Raw genomic sequence first — 19,557 nt, forward strand, 5'->3', positions numbered from 1 at the left:
CCTCTCGCTCACCCCCTTCTCATCCCTTGCAGCTCCTTGCTGCTCCACGTGTCCTCCTCTGTGCCTCCCCCCCCCCCAGTAGAAACATTTTTTTTTGAAGGTGGGCAGTAAAGACTCCCTTGGGCTGAGTAAAGCTTTGGCATGACGGATCACCAATCACCCCCAACCCCTCCCCTCGCACCGCGCTCTTCCCTCCCCCCGCATTTTAAACCTAACTCACCAGGCTGTTGCTGTTGTTGCCATGGTGACCCCCATAACAGTTGCAGACAGAGGACCAGATCCATTGGATGCAGTGCCAGCAATCAAGTTTTTTTTTCTACTCCTTCGATTGACGACCAGAAATTTTACACGCACTAATGGTCTGTAGAGCTGTTAAACATTCAGTTTTTTTCCTAACATTTCATCCCCACATCAGTTACCATTTTTTTACCTGTTGCCATGTTCCCAACCATAAACGACCAAAGACGGCTTGAAACAAAACTAAAATGGAAAAAAACACCAATTCAATTCTGATAACAACATAACTGCCAAAACTCTGGTTGGCTTCATCACAGGTCACATTCTCCCAGATTGATTTTGCACAGCGGCGTTTCTCACACAGCCTGTATGCTTGTTAAAGCAATTCAGGTCAAAAATGCCTTTCTCACAGAATATAAAAACAGTGCCACTATTGAACAATATTCATGTTTGGGGGGGGGGGGGGTCTGGGATTTTCATATACATGGAAATGAAATGCACTCAATACAAAATGCACTTGCATACACACACACACACACACACACATATATACATATATAATAAAAAGAAAAAGAGAAAACACACAGAAAAGCACATTGCTCAAAAAATGTATCGAGTGGATATCTATGGAAAGGCATGAGATTAAATTAAGGAGAATCGCGGCTCCTCCAAGAGACCTGAACTGCAGGCCAGTTCCCAACCAGCATACCAAACTGTTGCGTAAGCACGCAGGGATCACGCTATATTAACATCAAAGACTCAGTATTCTCCTTACATTAAGTGTTCAATTTCACGTTCTGCTCATTCACAAATGTCAACAATGTGCCGACAATATACAACAGCCTGGACATTAACATATTCGCCAAAATTGGCTATCTGTAAGGTCTAGGTTCTTAAAAATACAAAAATGTGTCAATGCATTTTGGCCGTTTCAGATCAATGAGTATTTCCGTTCACTCGCCTTCGACGGAAATATTGGGTTGCACTGTTACGTAAGCCAGACACAGACAGAACTGCAAATCCAAAGCAGTAGCGGTCAACTTCTTGGTCAATATCAGGCTGAGATTTCCAGGATAGGTTACTGCTGTCTTGACGCACGAGGCGAGGGAAAGTAGCCCCAGAACGATCAACGTTTTACCCTGAAATGACTGGAGAAATTTTAAGATCCGAATCCCGTTACGTCCCTCTGGATCACGCTGACTGTCGTACACACTACACAGAAAAACTTTCCCCTTTATTTACGCGTTTAATCAAAACGTTGCTCTCTGGTGGGTAATAATTTAAGGCACGATGTCATCAAAACTGCGTTCAAATTATGCACAATCTACATACAGTAGCAGCTGGTTTGAAGACACTGACTACACAGACCAGACTAAAACCAGAGACCATCGTTAATAGGTACCCGTATAATGTTTCGCTCAACCAATACGTCCTTAATTGGTCGCAAAATAACGTGCCACTAACACTAACGTTCTTCCACGTAAGTTACAGAGTAGTAAACACCACGCATAACACTTACTTGAATTTGTGTGCGCCTTCCCCTTCTACAAATCGTTTTAATCGCGATAGGTGGGGTGAGGGGGTGCGAGCAGCAAGCGCGTGCCTGACGCGTGTGTCACTTCACTGGTGCCGTCAGCGCGACTGGTGGCGTTTCGTTCGGCTTTGGTGTGCGCGATGCATCGGAATCAAATCTGTGCATTGGAAGGGGAGAGGCGAGCCCCCCAGCTATCAGCTGTGCTGGGTTCCTCAACGCGCTATTAGCCAATCGGAGTCTCGCCTGACGCCTCTTTGTTTGTACAACTGCCCAATTACAACGGCGATAAAGTGACGGAAGGAACCGCGAAAACAATGCGCTCATTTGACACATATTGCTACATCACGTTGTAGGAACAATCAATGCGTGTCTCCACCACAGTACCTAAGTATGCATAAATTGGCGTTAATATGCCTGCATGTCGACCTGAATCTGTATTCTTGATAGATTTCTGAATATAAAGCCGAATTAAATATATGTTTTGGAAACTCGTTACGATGTAGAATGCAAGGAGGATAACAGGCGTTATCGTCTTGTTACTTGGTTATTTTCTGCAGTTTTACGTACCCACACAGCAGGTAATTAAAACCCAGAAAACTCATTCTCCATTTTATTTTTGTGTCATTTCCCAACCTCCTTACATTCGACACATAACACTAAATTCGAGTTTTTATTTTCAATACTCTACTGACCCATACAGAAAGTGAAAGGTAAAACCAGGTATCCAATTTACTATCTTGCATGCCCAACTAATATTGTTGGGCAGCATGGGTGGCACATATTGACGGTGGGCAGCACAGGGGGTACAGCAAGAAGGTCCTGCGCTCGAATCCAGCCTGGGCCTTTCTGTGTGCGGTTTGCATGTTCCCCCCGTACTCTGGTGTGTGTGAATGGTGTGTGTGTGGCCTGTCCAGGGTGTATTCCCGTCTTGCCCCAGGCTGGGACAGGCTCCAGCACGCCCTGCAAACCCCGCTCAGGATAAGCAAGATAATAGATGGATATCGGGACATTCTTTTGGGAGATTGGTGTGGTTTGATGAGACTACGTTAGCCTGAATTCCTTTCCCCACAGGGGAGTCGCTAAGTAAAGCAAGTTATTAATTATTCATGACAAGGAATACACACAGTAACACTGCTCCCTCCCAGAGCTTAGCCTAAAAATGACCACTCTTTACAGTTTACTACATCATCTGTGTAATTGGGTGTCAGTGCTGTATAATGGTTTGGGAATTGCTGTTTGGAATGGGGACAGAATTACCGCGTAGAATATCCAAGTGTGCAAAACCGATTGTATGTAGGAATGTAAACTGTGTAAATCCATCTGGATAGGAGTGTCTGCAAAATGTCTCCATTTAAAAAATGTAATACGCGAGAGATGCAGATTTACACAGATCTCCAGCCCTGTGGGCTCCAGCGCAGCAGCAATGTGCTGACCAAAACAAACTGCAACACGTTCTTAATGGTAATTAAAAGGTACACCACCACCACCACCACCAGGTATACAAGCAATACAACAGACTACATTCATTCTGTAGCATCTTTTATTAAATAGGTTTTCATTCGTTCATTATTTGTCAGCATAAAACAGTTGTTGCTACAGTTAGTATACACAATGCATTGTGTGGTCCAGGAGTTTACAGCACATGTCTGTAACATACATCTTCTATGCATTTAGGCTTCTTTTAAAGTGTCGTATTCAGTATTCTTTTCTCTTTACAAATTATCAATATGAAATAGAAAGCAATAATATAAAAATACTGTGGAACAAAAAAAAAAAAAAATTCTACCGAGCAAACAAAATAATCAAAATTTCCACCAAACTACAGATTTTTTACAAATAAGCCGACAAGACTCTCTCTTTCTTAAACAGAGAAGTAACAAAAACCGTTGATTTAAAATGGCGCCTCTCAACCCCGGTCCTGGACAGTCACAGGGTCTGCTGGTGTTCGTTGTTGCTCAGCTCTTAATTTATCAATTAAAGCAGTTCGTTAGTTAACACACCTCCCCTGGATTTTTGGGTCTTCACTGATTTATTTTAAGTAAAAAAAAACCAAAAACATCATCATAAAAACAGACCCTTTGGCTTTCCAGGACCACAGTTGAAGATCCCAAGTTTAAAGCACAAATGCATTTTTATTTCAATACAAACATTTGAGTGTAAGTGTAAATGTGGTATATATATATATATATATTTAAAAAAATGTAATCAAACTCTTGCAAAATGAAAGAAAATGTCTCGCATATTTTATACATCTCTCCCTTCCAAATAACTGAAAGGATTTTTACGTCTAACCCGCGATATAGACTCTTCTCTACCACCCGCCCTTCATCGTTGCATCAGTCACCTCACAGACTCCAACAGCGGAACAGCAGAAGAAACTACATCAACATCCACTAATACGGCACAGAATTCCAGTATATCTTTATCTCTGGCCTTAATGACCACTTTACTCATGATTGGCAGAGCTATAATCGAATCGAGGCAAGTGTAGGGAACACACACAAGTCAATCAGAGACTACAGGAGTCTTTTCCATATTACAAATCAGTGAGACGACTATATTGAAGAGGCCTATAAGTGGACAGACAGCACCATTTATGTATGCATTATAAATACGCTAATACTCAAGTGTTTAAAAAGAAATGTAAAACAGAACAGATGCAATTTTACTACTAATGTGAGAATGATGCTTGAAAAAAGGGGCGGAGCTACAATATGCTAGCCAATCACAGTATGACTGGTCCAAAGGAGCCACAGATTCTGGGGCTCAGAAAGACTCACTGTCCAATCACAGTGATCCCACCACACACTGAGCACAGTTACTAGAGTCCACAATATGTTGCTGGATAAAATTAACTTTGTGTCAACCTCTGTATCAGTGTGTGTGTGTGTCAGTCTGTCCGCCTGTCTGTCTGAATGTGCGTGTTTGTGCTTGTGTGCACCTGTCCAAAAAATGGTGTGTATGTACTGCCTTCCCCACCAGGCAAGTCTAATTACCAAAGTAAAAAATATTTCTCAGACATCAACAACTCCTACCCATCAGATAATCCAATTCTGCGGGATGTGCTGTGCTGAAGAAAGCATCTACTGAACAGTTTTATCAATAACCAAGCTGTGAAGGTCACTGTTCCATCTTTCTCTCAGTGAGAACATACCAAGAGGCTGTCTGGTAAGATTGAGGTAAGTAAGAAGAAAGAACAACAAACAAATGCTTCAAGAACCGACCAATGACTGCGCTCTCACAAATACTCAAACTGATTGGCAGTCAGGGTCGACACTGTCTTTGAAGCTGTAACAGAACTAATGGAAGGCACAAAGTTACGTGTAGCTTGACATGACAACTATTGTCATGGTTTCCGATAACGTTTTCCACGCCTACGGAAGTCACCATCAAAACTTCAAAAGTGGAGTTTGGCTGGAGAACACACTTCACGGGCAAAAAGCCCAAGACTACATCGTTGACCTTTTGCTGCTTCTTTCAAGAAAGGTAGCGACGAATACTAAACAAAGGGGTTGTATAGTTCAAGCTACAACACACACACATACACGCACACTTTGAAATATGAGGATAAAAGTAACCCAGCAATACTTCAGCCTTCTATGCTGCACTGCCCTCCACAGCCAATCAAAGGCCAGAGGTCAGGGCGGGTGGGGGCAAACATCTCCAGGCCAAGTTTTCGTTCATCCACTGAACTGAATCTCAAAGCAATCATTCTTGACTGAGTCAAAAGCTAAAACCATAACAATATGCTTTCCAGTATTCCTGGCAGGCCGCTGAGTAAAATCTCATGAAACCCTTGCTGATATCCAGTTATTCTATTCCACAGTGAGCTGCAATAACTCAGTGAGCCTTTTTGAAGATGGTTACACTGAAATCATCAACTACAGTTTTTGTTTTCATGGATTAATTCCATATTGCTCGTATGTGCGTATCAGGGGATAAACAGATTAGCGTGGGAACGACCAACAAAAAGCAGAAATACTGGCACTAATTTAACTCGCAAAAACTGACGCTCTTGGGGACATCCTCACAACACTCATTTTGTCATGCCAAAGAGGACAGCAAGTTCAGGTCCATAAAACCAAAGCAAAGTCTGGCTACAAGTTCTGGCTTTTCAACCTTTCCATTTGGCAAGGGGCTCTAGAAAACCGACACTCCCATTGGGCTAATTTTACACAGCAAAACCCAGCTCGCCAGCTAGTTCTGTCTGTAGTTGAACTGTTGGGAGGAACAAGTAATTTGCAACATCATAAAACTAGAGTATGGCACCCTGTGATGTCATAACGAGGCTTAGAATTGAGAATGTCGCCCTGTGACATCTCAATGATACTTAGAATTGAGAATTAGCCTACACCCTGTGATGTCACAAACAGTCTAAGAATGGAGAAGGCCACCCTGTGATGTCAGAATGAGGCTTAGAAGGGGGACTGAAGGTTGGGGAATGGACAGTGAAAATGGCTGCTAGATGACACCCATTACTGCAACAATAGAACTACAGGGACTCGCACTCCCTCTAAACTTGAGAAAGCACTTTTGATAACAGTACAACATCAAAACCATCATTTAGATAATATTTCCACAGATCATTTTCAGTCAATGCCTACTAAGAGCATACAAAGGCAAGCCAATGCGGACAAATGTGCATTCAGCATGTCAACCAACTTCCCTTTAGAAAGCAGAATTTAGGAAGTTGAAGCTCGGAATTAACTACTGTACATCCTTTTCCGAAGATCAATGCAGCAATGATTTTCCCACAAAAACGATATCAAAAGCAAGGCTAGTACCCTCTAATGAGCTCACGGCCATTGAACCGCTGGTCACCACAGTCAGCCAGAATAAATACTATGAACCCGGGCAGCACTGCATTCTCAGAACAACAAATCTCTAAGGAAATACACAAACTGTAACAAAGAAGACGCGGCCAAATAATGTGCAACATCGAGGCTGAAGGATTTACCAGACCGAACGCTTCTACCCGGAAGCCAGGAAAGAAAAAACAAAAATAAATCTACACGACGAGAACGACAAAAGTAACACTAACCGCAATGAGAATCGTAAACATGCAATTGCAGGTAGAATCGTCTGACCTTCAACACTGTTTTAAAGAACATAAACGGCCCAAATGAGCACACAGACCCCTGTAAGATCTTACGAGGTGCTGCGTAGGTAGAATAATGCCCGTTTACTACAAATAAGCAACAGTGTAAAATTTACACGCAGTCTCAAAAGCCTGGTGGCTGAGGAACATCGCATCAACTCTCACTTCTGCTTCAGGGTCTGGTGACCCGGAGTGTAAGCTTGATTTGGGTGTGTACACTCAGGCCAACAAGCGACAGGGCACTTGTGGAGGTGTCATTTTCAGGAGAGTGTGTAGAGCAGTGGTCTCCAACCCTGGTCCCGGAGAGCTACCGGGTCTGCTGGTTTTCATAGTGACTCTGCACTTCATGAATCAATTAAGAGCAGTTGACTACACAGTTAACTCAACTCACCTGGTGTCTTGGGTCTCAATTGGGTGCTGATTTTAAGGTGAAAACAAAAACCAGCAGACCCTAGCTCTCCAGGACCAGGGTTGGAGACCACTGGTGTAAGAGGATGCATGCACTGCTGAAGGGGTACGTTTCTGTGCACCCACCCGTGGCAAAAAGTAGCGCAGAAACAAATACGACAAAAACACTGCATTGCATTTGCAGAAGCCACTTGCATCAGCATATCCTTGCCACTGGCATGCATTCAGGATACGTTTCAGTGTGTGAGTGTGTGTGTGTGTGTGAGCGTGTGTGCATCTGTGTGTGCGCACGCACGTGTGCGCACGCGTGTCTGTCTTCTGCTAAAACATCTGCGGTCCAGACCCCGATCCAGGGGCAGCTTGCTTCCTCTCTCCGGTGAGCGGAGAGCTCTCAGAATCAGTCTTCAGAACCCCTCGCACTCTTTTCCCAGAAGCAGACTTTTTAAGCTCCGTGCCTGCTCTGGACCTCTGCGGGCTTGGTCTGGGCTGGGCCTGCGTTCGGTCTGGAGCCACAGTCGGGACGCAGTCGCAGCACAGCTTCGGGACGGGGGGGACGTGCAGGCAGTTCTGCACTTTAAACAATAAAAAATAAATAAAATAAAAAGGTTTCCCGGTGTTTCTTGAAGGCGCTACCGCCGGGGGGCTGTGCTCTGAGCTAGGTAAGCGTTTATAGCCGTTTGGAGATTGGATTTAAACCTTTAACGTGTCCTGGCGACGGGAAGTGCTTGAAAACAAGCCCCAGGGAAAGTGTTCTCTCCCAAGCTGGCCCTCGTGATACTGGGAAATCAACACCCGGCACGTGCCCCAAAAAACTCTTCCCAAGGGTGCCCCTGGGTTCCGTGTTTTCGGAAACAACTCTCACTTGACCTTCAGAGTCTTTGAAAACAAACGTTCCTTCGAGCCCGTCCGCCTCGAGCCGTGTGAGTTTGGGCTCGACCGCGCTAACGGTTCGCTGTGAGAAATGTAGTGTGAGGGTTGGTGAGGTGCGTGCCTTTAAAAAAAAATCAAAAATATAAAAAAAAAGCACAAAAAGCCTAAACTAGAACCGTGATACTCTGAAAGATATATATATACGACCTGGGGAGTGACTGGGATGAAGCAGCCGCGCCCTCTACTGGCACAAAATGGAACTGTCCCACATTAAACTGTGGCCCCCACAGTAACAACGATGATGGAGGGGGAAACGTCACCAAAAACACCGAAAACCAAAAACCGAAAAAAACTGGAATGTCTCGTGGATTTGGCATTACCCTGCCCCCTGCCCCATCCCTCCCAGCTATACGCTACTCTCGTCCCCACTGCACGCCCCGCCCCCTCCCTCGCCCCCTCCGCCCCTCCCCACCCCCCTGCGGCACGCCCCCCTTGCTCCCCTCCAGCGGTATCCCGTGAAGGTGGGGCTGATGGGGAGGTACTGGAAGAGGCGGTGCCTGCGCAGGAAGTCCATGCCGAACGGCAGGTCGTAGGAGCGCAGGCTCTCGAGCTCCCCCCCCCCAGGGCCCGAGCCCAGCTTCAGTTTCCTGATACCACGCTCCTCCGGAGTGCCTGCAGGAGGGGGGGGGGGGTGATTAATATTACTATTCCATTGACCTGTAATTTTGCTTTTAACAAATGATGTACTTTGGCAAAGTGCTACCGTAACAAACATGCATGATTTCAGGGAAGAGAGAGAGTGAGGGCCTGGTGTGTGCGAGCTTGCATATGTGTGTGTCCATGTGTGTGTGTGTCCTTGAACCTTCGTGTTTGTGTGAAATTTGCATGCGTGTACGTGTTTCCGTGCATGTGTGTGTGTGTGTGTGTGTGTGTGTGTGTGTGCAGAGGCTAAAGCCCAGAGCCAGGACACACTCACCTGGAATAGTGTTATCCAGAATGAACGCCACTGAGCCCCCAACAAACATGGCCGTCGTCAGGAGCACATTCAGCACTTGGTCAATACTGACAATGCCTATGAGAGAGAGAGAGAACAGAAAGATTAGTAACCGGGCAATAATGTTTACATAAGGAGGGTAAAAACATTAAATAAACAAAAGAACCCTGAAAGCTAGCTGTTAGCACGACAGTGCTCAATCATATATCAATGCAGGAAATGTGGGTGAAGGGGGGATATGGATTTGTCATAGAACATTACGCCAATTTGCCTAAATTAATCAGCAGAATTTCAGTTTCCTTCCTGAACTGGCTGAAATGAACTGAACTGAAATGAGACAGACCCAAACCCTGTCTCTCTCTCTCTCTCTCTCGCTCGCTCCGCCCGTACCTGTGACCAGGGGGTTCTGCCTCAGGTAGCTGGGCAGCATGAGGCCGAAGAAGATGGAGAAGCCCAGGACGAAGAGGTTGCGGGAGGAGTTGAGGTCGATGAACTGCAGGTTGGAGAGGCCCACGGCGGTGATCATGCCGAACAGGGTGCAGAAGAGCGCCCCCAGGACGGGGTCCGGGAGCGAGGCGAACAGGGCGCTGAACTTCCCCACCAGGCCCAGCAGCAGCATGAGCGCCGCCCCGTACTGGATCACCCGCCTGCTGCCCACCTGCGCAGGACACACGGGGGGGGGGAAACAGCGCCGTGAGGGACCAGCTCTCAACCGCGCGCAGGGGGGGGGGGGGGGTGCGGGCTCGCGACCGCTAACGGAGGGAGGTCGCTTTTACGCTTTGGGGCAAAGCCGCTACGTTTCGAAGGTCTAAGGTTTAATATGACCGAGCCACAACAAAAAAGGCATTTTATAATTGTTAAAAAAGAGAGTGCCTCGGAGTTTTCTTCGATTTTGATGTCTATACGTATCCCATCCAAAGAGCACCTCAAACAAACTCAATTTGAGTCCAGGAAGCGCTCCTACTCAAACATTTTTTTGATCACTGCGTTTTGAATTCAACTGCCCGGCCGTGCTTGCACTCGACTGTCAAATCGCTCAGGTTGCGGGTTCGAGCCCAGCAAAGGGGATATAAACAGGATAATATACATTTAAAATGTGAGCTATAATAAGTCAGGCTGCACGACGGTCACAATCACAATCTCTGTAGGCTGCAACCTGCTAGGAACAGTAAACTCAAAGCGGTATAGGCTGGTGAGTTTAAGGCTGCCTGACAGGCTGTAACATAGGCAAAGAACCGCACAGAGAAATGTGAGCGGCGTCTGTGTGATGGACAGGGGATTCCCACCTGTTCACTGTTTTACGGTGCCAAACTTAACAATAAATGCAGCACATCAAAACAGAAGGACAAATTATCAATATCCTCCTCAGTCTGGACTCCAAAACTGTTCAGTCTGTTTAGGCCACTCTGACTGTGGCCTGAAGGCAGTGGGGAGATGCTGTTTGCTCTTCTGCCTCTTTTCTATATGGACCTTATCCGCTAAGCTAATAAAAACACCGTCATAAAATCAGTCACTCCGGGCAATGAAAGCAGGGGGCGATGCTAACGCAGTAATCGCAGCATTAGCGATCCCAGCGTCATGGACACCGATGATGTCATCGACGACATCGTCACTCATAATGTACACAAGTGAGGCGTTACCTTGGTGATTCCCAGCACCCCGATGTTGGGGCTGGAGGATGTGGAGCCGTTCCCCGTCCCAAACACGCCGTCCAGCACGCAGGACAGGCCCTCTATGAAGATCCCCCTGGGAGATGGAGAGGGGTGCGCGGGTTTTGAGTGGGGCGAGATGGTAAGAGTTACCTTTTTCAGTGTAAACTTGCTGTACCACTGCTGTAATGCATTTAACGCATTTGTTCACATAACAGTTTGAGGAAGTCATCATGCATTCGACTGTGTGCCCAAAGACATACATAAATTAAACAAATAGCTGCCAAGAAATGGAGGGGGGGTGTGGTGGTTTGGATATCATTTTTTGGGGGGGCTGCAGTACCTGTTAATAGCATGTATGGGTGGCGGGGGGGCGCCAGAGAGGCGGGCGCAGGCGTAGTAGTCTCCAATGGACTCGATGATGCTGCTCACCACCGCACTCATCATGCCGATCACTCCCGCTGCTGACACGGTGGGCAGGCCCCACTGAACTGTGGGTAAAGATCAGACGCAGACAGCTGGTTACTCAGTACTCCCAGGCCAGCTGCAGGCCTGAAGCGCTGAGTCCTATTTCAAGTAGCGCAGTACGTTAAGTTACATGACAGTGAATCACTCAAATGGACGCGTACGTTAGCTTAGGACGAATCGTGGAATCACTCAAATGGAACGTACGTTAGCTGTAGACTGAATCAGTATTCACTCAAATGGACGTACCTTGCTGTAGGACTGAATCTGCTCTACTCAATGGCTGCTGCGTACCGTTAGCTGTAGGACTGAATCAGTGATTCACTCAAATGGCGCGGTACCGTTAGCTGTAGGACTGAATCAGTGAATCCACAGGGCTGGCACTCACTCACTCAAACAAGCTGACTAACTCCCTAAAGCACTCACAGGGGTAGGGGACCTTGAACCAGGGGGCCGCAGACAGGATGCCCTGGCGGGCGTCGGTGCGGGCGTAGAACCCGTACTGGTCCTTCTGCGGGGGGAAGATGTCCGTCACGGTGAAGATGAAGCACAGCAGCCATGACACCAGGATCGCCATGATTATCTGGGAGAGAGAGAGGGGCAGAGAAAGAGAGAGAGAGGGAGGGGGAGGGGGAGAGAGGGATGGACAGGGAGAGAGAGAGAAAGGGAGAGAGGGATGGACAGGGAGAAAGAGAGAGGGGAAGAGAAAGAGAGAGAGAGAGGGATGGACAGGGAGAAAGAGAGAGGGATGTACAGGGAGAAAGAGAGAGGGGAAGAGAAAGAGAGAGAGAGGGATGGACAGGGAGAAAGAGAGAGGGAGAGATTATAAAGAGATCCCGTGTTAGTCCCCAAATTCACAAACACAAAAATTCCATGACACACAGGCATGACTACAACTACAGCAAGTAAGCACATGCCTTAAAGGAAAGAGGAAGAAAGGGAGGAAGAAAGAGGAATGACACGTGACTCAGAAAGATAGAAAGGAGCACAGCACACTACACGGACACTAAAACAGCTTCCTGAGCAGGGCTGCCCAAAACTCTCTCATTCACCTCACGACCCCCCCCCCCACCCCCATACAAAATGTTCTCACAAATGTTACTGTCACATTACCAAAACATTCCAGAAACACAGAGAGAACATTTCGTATCAGCTGCTCCGTTAATCAATCGCCGAGCCCCGCCCCCCTACGCCTCACGCCTGCGGAACTCACCGGAAACATCTTGAAGAGCTGCAGGCGGTAGGAGGTCCAGCCCTTCTTGGACTTGTAGACGGGGAGCGGCAGCTGCACGTTGCGCGCGTACTGGGAGAACAGCAGCACCAGGAAGATGGTCCTGCAGAGAGAGAGGTACGGCCCGGTCGCTCACCACCGTCCTACAAGCACCATCACTGACGCTAATGTTCTTCTCGTTTACCAGGAAAGTCTGGTAACCGTAATGTGTATAAAAGCAGGGCCCTTACTCTGGAAGTTGCTGGTAACGGCAACGTGTGTAAAGCAATGATCATGACCCTGATGCACAGGTATTAAGTCTGTAGTTACTTTAATTATGTTTGTGGTCACCATAATACATGTAAGAAGAATGAACCTGCATGTGTATAAGTGTACCGTTACCGTAATATCTGCAAAGGAATTCACCTGAGCCTGCGACTATGCAGTTACCGTAATGCATGTATTAACGGGACCCTGAGCTCCACTCACAGCATGGCGATTCCCCAGTGCTTTCCTGCTCTCTCCCCAGCAGCCTGGAAGCCAGAGAGGCCGATGAGGGCCACGGTGGGGGTGATGGTGAGGGGGCCGATGTATTTGAGCAGCACCCCGGGGAGCCCCAGTGCCCCGATGCACACCTCGATCAGGGACGACACGAAGGCCCTGGTCTGGGAGAGGGAGGCAATGAGTGTCTGAGTGAATGTGCCCACAGAATGGCAGGAAGCCCAGAGTGTCACAGAATGGCAGGAAGGCCCAGAGTGTGTCACAGGAAATGGCTTATGGGAAGGCCCAGAGTGTGTCAGAGGAAATGGCTTATGGGAAGGCTCAGAGTGTGTCACGACTCTAGAGGACAGAATGCTTACGGAAGGCCCAGAGTGGTCACGAATGGTACGGAAGGCCCAGAGTGTGTCACAGGAAATGGCTTACGGGAAGGCCCAGAGTGTGTCACAGGAAATGGCTTACGGGAAGGTCCAGAGTGTGTCACAGGAAATGGCTTATGGGAAGGTCCAGAGTGCGTCACAGGAAATGGCTTATGGGAAGGTCCACAGTGTGTCACAGTCCAAGGTGCAGTGAGTATGAAGGAGGAGGATCAATGACGCCACCGCTCCACTCTCTCCCTTACCTCCCGTATCCGTGGATACCAAATGTGCTCGGTGTGTAACAGCTCTGTGCTGTTGAACTCCGGGACAGCTGAGAATGGAGGGAGGGAGAAACAGAAGAACAAAGAAAGAAAGAGTTTTACAACTGAGGCTGATATTCCCAGATACCCCTGTGTGCACATATGTGCGTGCGTGGGGTGATGCGTATGGGATGTTATAATGTTTTTGCACTGTGCTTGTGTGATGGATGGGCGAGTGAGTGAGTGAGTGAGTGTGTGTGTGTGTGTGTGTGCGTGTGTGTGTGTACATGTGCGGTGTGCCTGCGTATGCGTTTGTGCGTGAAATTTACCTGTGGCGTTACATTTCCACTTATCTAGGGACAGGATGGCACGAGCAGGAGCCAGAAATGCAAAAGCGCTGGCCTGGAACAGGGGGAGGCTGGAGAGGGAGAGAGAGAGCGAGAAAAGCTGAGAAACAGGGGAAACAAACACTTCTAATTTGATAACATAAAAAAAAAACAGATAATTTCTATATGTTTTAATTTTCTGTGCCGTGTGAGCAGTTTTGACTTGTACATCCCGATTGACACACTAAAATCACAGAGGTCAGTCTGAGCTCCGTGTCGCAATGGCGCATGTTGGCCACACGGTGTCACCACAAACGTCCGAGGGGGCTCTGCCAGGTCGGCATGGCTATGGTAGAGGAGTGGATGGAGGGAGAAAGGTCATTGGTATCAGGCTGTCACAGCACCATAGATCCTCACCAGTCCTTCAGCCAGAGAGCTCAGCTGATAGACCGAGGTCCGCATTTAGAAAACCAGCTGTTCTCCAAAAAAAAGTGCCAACAAAACCAGAAGGTGGCTGACCAGGATAACTAGAAATAAGTGAGAAGAATAAAAAAAGAGGAATGACAAAGAGGAATAACCGTGAGTGCACTGAAAGGAAAGATGAAGTGAACCCGCGTTTCTGCTGTCTTTCACGAAACTGGCGTGCGTTACAGGCCGCTCTCTCTGCTCGTCACTGCACGGCTCACAGGTCACCAGACAAACGCGTGGGGCAGAAAAATGAACTGAAAAACCTCACGGGGCGCTACTTCCCCTTTCACACAAAGAGCCACGGCCTCTGCTTACCTCAAACTCCCACCCTGCTGCAGGAGAGACAGCAGACATCTGTGAAAGTGTGGTTTAAAAAAAACAAACAAAAAAAAAAAACTATTTCGAGTCAGGATCACAACCGAATCGAAAACCACACAATTCACCCACTTACAAGAATGAGTCACCAAAAATGACCAGCTCATCATCAGTCTGCCCAACCCTTTCACTTCCTTCCTCCCTCCCTCCCTCGCTCTCTTTCCAGAGTCCCTCTCTTTGCGTTCACTAAAATGATTTTAAGTTGCGATGCGTGACGCACTGCAGAGACACAAGCGTTGTAGCACAATAACCAGAGACAGCGAGGAGGGTCTTTCAAAAGCCAGCGTTCTGGTCTTCACAAGCAAAGCAGCAGAGCCCTGTGGACTTTCAGGTCAGAGGCTATGGAAACGACGCACACATAACACACACACACGCAGTGGTAAAATAGCCAGTGCAGGGTGCGCCTTGCTCCGTTCCATGCTGCCAAAATATGAAAACCAACCTCAGGGACTGAACCGACCTGCACTGGCCAAGTTCTATTCCTGAGGGCAGTTTTTCTTCCCCTCTATTTTAGAAACATAAAGCATAAAGACAGAAACGATGAAGATAGGCCACTCGGCCCGCATGGGCCCGCCGTTTTGCCTAAATTCCGGAGAGCGTCCGTCGTCGCGTCAACCTTCGTCACGACCACCCCCAAGGGCCTGTTTTCGCTGTGAGCCCTGGAGGTGATCCGCGAGGATACGGAACAAAAACACAGCAGAGCCGACCAAAGTCGACCAAAGGCCAAAGCTGCAGCACCACGGCTGGGAAAACCCTGAGCCAGCTGTCAACGTCAAGACATTACCTCACCTGAACACTGAACATGACGCCTGAACATGACATTACCCCACCTGAACATCTAAGAAGTAACGGTTGGCCCATTCCGTGCAGATCGGTTGGGGGTGACTCAACTGGAGGACACAGGACTTCATTGAATTTGCAAAAGGGAGATCAGGTGGCACATGATGACTAGAAACAAGGGGGGGGGGGGGCACTTACAGGTGCATCTAGCAGAGGTCCTGAGGGAGACAGCGAGTCAGAGGTACCCGTGTTCGGACGGCCACACATGGTCGCGTTTCGTTCCCCCTCAACCATACTCGCGTTACCGGCTGGGCGCAGACCATCGCCCCAAAAGCCTGGGGTGAGGCTACAGGCAGACCCCTTCTCGACCACTCAACATAACAAACCCCGGTAAACTTGCAAATATAAGGTGGGATGTCGTTACATGTAAATATATCCTAAAATGTACTGGAGTGCCTAAGTTCTAAAGGAAATAATATTTTGCAAGGGCCTTTTTGGGGACAGTTGACAACTCACAGGTGCTCAAAACATGTGGCAAAGAGATGAGTGCAGAAAGAGGAAGCTCACAGCGAGAAAGAAACAAGCAAGTTTCTCTCTGAGGAAGAAAAAGAGGTGAAAGGTGAACAGAAGACAAAACAGACCAAAAGATGAGGAGATACAGTGGAGATGAAGATACAACAGTGCTCTGCAGTCGATGGAGTGGGAGGTAAAAGCTTTCGAAATGAGTACACCTCAGTGACAACTTACAGTACTCACTAAACTGTTTACTTGCAGAGCTGGGTTTTAATGAAGGTCTAACTGGCTGTTCGGGCATACACCTACCATGCATTTAGAACATCACCAGTGACACTGAAAACAGCCATTTACTGCCAAATTATTGCTAACGAGCTTTTAGCAACATTAGGCAGCTTTGTTGGGTTAGTAACCTCGGGTTAGCAACATTAGTCTGCTGTCTTGCATTATTAACCGTGGGTTAGCAACATTAGTCTGCTGTCTTGCATTATTAACCTTGGGTTATTGACAGTACTTAGTTCACCGATTTGTAGCCTTAGGTTGGTGGAATTAGTCAGGGCTGTTGGGTATTCGATCTTGAGTTAGCGGAATTAGTCAGCTCTTTTGGGTTAGCAGCATTAGTCAGCTCTTTTGGGTTAGTGCCATTAGTCAGCTCTTTTGGGTCAGCGGCATTAGTCAGCTCTTTTGGGTTAGTGCCATTAGTCAGCTCTTTTGGGTTAGTGCCATTAGTCAGCTCTTTTGGATTAGTGGCATTAGTCAGCTCTTTTGGGTTAGTGCCATTAGTCAGCTCTTTTGGGTTAGAGGCATTAGTCAGCTCTATTGGGTTAGCTGCATTAGTCAGCTCTATTGGGTTAGCTGCATTAGTCAGCTCTATTGGGTTAGCGGCATTAGTCAGCTCAATTGGGACAGTGTCCCCAGGGGTGGGACAAGTTTAATGCTGAGGTCCACCGAGAGAAGTGGTCACATGATGGTGTCCACCAGCCGCTCTGCAAATCTTCTGGCAGAAGAGGCAAGAGAGAAACCTCGGAAGACCAGTATGACGCATTGTGGCCACAGCCGGAGAACCAAACGTACGACGAGCACGCAAAAATAACCTGCTGACGAGGGGGCTCTAGTGGCGCAGCCCGTAGAGCGCTATCCACATGCTCGTTGCGAGCCGCGACGTCGGCGGTTCGAATCCGGCCGCCGACCTTTGTCGCACGTCTCTCCCTCTCTCTCCTCCTAATTCTTCCTGTCTCTCTACACTGGCCAACTGTCTGTGAACTGCAGCCGCGATCACGCGCAAACCCCATGCTTTTTTTTTTTGCATTACACTGATTCTTTTGCATACTTGGCAGCCCCAGACCTTTTGGAACTTTAAATAGGTCATGATGAATGCAGATGTTTTTACCGATAAGTTTTTTGAAAAACAAACAGCAAGCTGACCCCCCCGATCCAGCCTCCCCTCGCCCCCGCGTACCGGCAGCCCAGCGTGGTCTGCAGCAGGGTGGTGATGCCCACACAGAAGAAGATGGTGCCAATGAGCTGGCTGGTGGCCCACTGGTCAAAGCCCACGCACATAGCCTCCGCCAGCAGGAAGGGCACCGCGATGGTGCCACTGAAACACGTCAGGTAGTGCTGCGGAGAGAGAGAGAGAGATGGGGGGAGAGGGAGAGACGAGGAGAGAGAGAGAGAGGGAAAGAGAGAGCGAGAGAGGTCAGGACCTGGTGAGTGTGCATCTGTCAGTGTCTGTGTGTGCTTGCACTTCTGTGCCCATGCCAAATATGCATGTTTGAGTGTGCTTCTGTGAATGTGTGTGAGCGAGTGAGTGTGCACAGGTTTGTGTGTGTGTGTGTGTGTGTGTGTGTGTGTGTGCATGCGAGGTAAAGTTAATTTAGTGCACAAACTCACCTGCAGGCCCAGGAATAGACAGAGGTACCAGGGAGGCGTGTCCTCGATGGTGTAGATCATGTCCATTCGCTGAGCATCGAGATCATCTGCACTGTCCACCGTCTCAGAGAAGGAACTCTACATCACACACACACACACACACACACACACACGCACAACAGTCAAAAGCAATGCAATGAGAGAGCATCCATTTCACCATGTCCAATAAAACGCTCAAAAATGTCTTTTCGTTCTCTGACATTATACTAACCTCTCTATGATGTGCTGAGAGTCAAAGAGAGAAACAGTGACCCAAATGGAAGAAGAGACCACATTGGGGACATGCGGGGGGGGGGGGGATCTCCCCAAACCCGTGCTGCGCTCATTTCACATCTGTTTGAGCAACTGCATTCCGCAAAACCTTGGCTAAAAACAGCCACAGAGCTTTCGCATTGCATTTTCACATTTCCCTCTAATTCCGCAGGAAATGTCAATGGCACCTAGAACACTAACTAAACACAAGCCAACAGAAACATAAGCCAGTCAGCAGTTCCAACCGGTGAAGAGAGAGAAATGTTCACCGTGTGGAAAGCAACAGAGGAGGTGCAGTGGATGGAGGCCGAGTGCAGACCCCCCCCCCCCCCAGCCAAGCCCTGGCCTCATGACAACCCTGGAGAAGCGCTGTAATCTTCACCAAGGCAATTTGTTTGACCTGACAGAGACTAAACATTGGCCGAAACCTTGCGCACTCGCTCGCAGTAGAAAGAGAACAAACAAAACGCGTCAACATTCGGGCGTTGAGAGCCATGGGGTCACATTCATTTCGTGTTCCAGTATGATATTTACTACCCGCCACCTGTGTAATACTATGGAAGTACGCGGGCCTCTTCCAGATTAACGATTTGACCGTGACCGTGTCCAGTCGTATCTCAGGGTTTTGTTATTGTGTTTATATTAGAACGCGGCAATATTTTCTTTTCCTTGGTACAGGCTCTGCGTGGCAAAACTGCTGCATTTGCCAAGAATGGCTTGTTTTTTTTGTTGGTATCCCACCAATTGCACCTTGGGACAAACCAGGCGTTGAAAGGGCTATGAGAACAACTTAGACTCCGTCAAATTCAGATCACTCAGTACCGTAATGTCAAATCACCCTTAAGCAAGGCTAGGTCAGAAAAGCCCTGCTTACAAGGCTGGAGGAAGCTCCGTAGCCGTGGTGACTAATCTTATCCGGAAGGTTCTGTGTGGGGGTTTGGCTTTTGGTCTACTCTACTGCTGAAACATCTGATTCAGCCGAGCAAGGACATGACTGAGGAACTGTGATTATGCGAATCGGCTGCTTCGCTGCTCGGACAGAAAACAGCCAGCACAGAGCCTTCTGGGACAGGATGAGCCCCCTGCTCTACTGCATTTCTTTCTTCACTGCCTATTTGCTTGGACATACTTATTCAGGCAAGTCCATTTATTAAGCTGGACAATGACCGGAACAAATTGAGGCAGAATGCTTTACTTCCAAAAGGTACAATGGCAGTGCCCCCAAGCTGGTGTTTGAACCTGCAACCTCTTAAATTACAAATTAAATTTCCTTATCGGCAGATTGCTGGCTGACTGACTGATCGAGATTGAGGAAGAGGGCAGAGAGGTACA

At 47.9% G+C, this 19,557-nt stretch overlaps 2 protein-coding genes across 3 annotated transcripts in view; both read right to left on the reverse strand.

Annotated features, from left to right (window-relative positions):
• LOC135238785 (ras association domain-containing protein 2-like) overlaps positions 1 to 8,562 on the reverse strand; it is a 21,572-nt gene extending 13,010 nt beyond the window's left edge. Inside the window, exon 1 of one of the 2 annotated variants that reach the window (XM_064306829.1) lies at positions 6,859 to 8,562. The gene's annotated coding sequence lies outside the window, so the exon portion shown is untranslated. Of the gene's footprint in view, positions 1 to 1,756; positions 1,975 to 6,858 lie in introns of those variants that run through there. The other variant, XM_064306828.1, reaches the window with a different exon arrangement.
• The window catches only part of LOC135239876 (solute carrier family 23 member 2-like), a 23,583-nt gene continuing 11,624 nt past the window's right edge, over positions 7,599 to 19,557 (reverse strand). Inside the window, exons 4-16 of the mRNA XM_064308863.1 lie at positions 17,935 to 18,051; positions 17,504 to 17,661; positions 13,912 to 14,000; positions 13,566 to 13,653; positions 12,955 to 13,125; positions 12,469 to 12,589; positions 11,682 to 11,838; positions 11,134 to 11,281; positions 10,782 to 10,887; positions 9,532 to 9,799; positions 9,124 to 9,219; positions 8,565 to 8,819; positions 7,599 to 7,780 (exon numbers count right to left, since the gene is read on the reverse strand). Coding sequence (XP_064164933.1) covers positions 7,599 to 7,780; positions 8,565 to 8,819; positions 9,124 to 9,219; positions 9,532 to 9,799; positions 10,782 to 10,887; positions 11,134 to 11,281; positions 11,682 to 11,838; positions 12,469 to 12,589; positions 12,955 to 13,125; positions 13,566 to 13,653; positions 13,912 to 14,000; positions 17,504 to 17,661; positions 17,935 to 18,051 — 1,956 coding nt within the window. The remainder of the gene's footprint in view (positions 7,781 to 8,564; positions 8,820 to 9,123; positions 9,220 to 9,531; positions 9,800 to 10,781; positions 10,888 to 11,133; positions 11,282 to 11,681; positions 11,839 to 12,468; positions 12,590 to 12,954; positions 13,126 to 13,565; positions 13,654 to 13,911; positions 14,001 to 17,503; positions 17,662 to 17,934; positions 18,052 to 19,557) is intronic.

This window comes from Anguilla rostrata, chromosome 14 (assembly GCF_018555375.3).
Source record: "Anguilla rostrata isolate EN2019 chromosome 14, ASM1855537v3, whole genome shotgun sequence".
NCBI classification, from domain to species: Eukaryota; Metazoa; Chordata; class Actinopteri; order Anguilliformes; family Anguillidae; genus Anguilla; species Anguilla rostrata.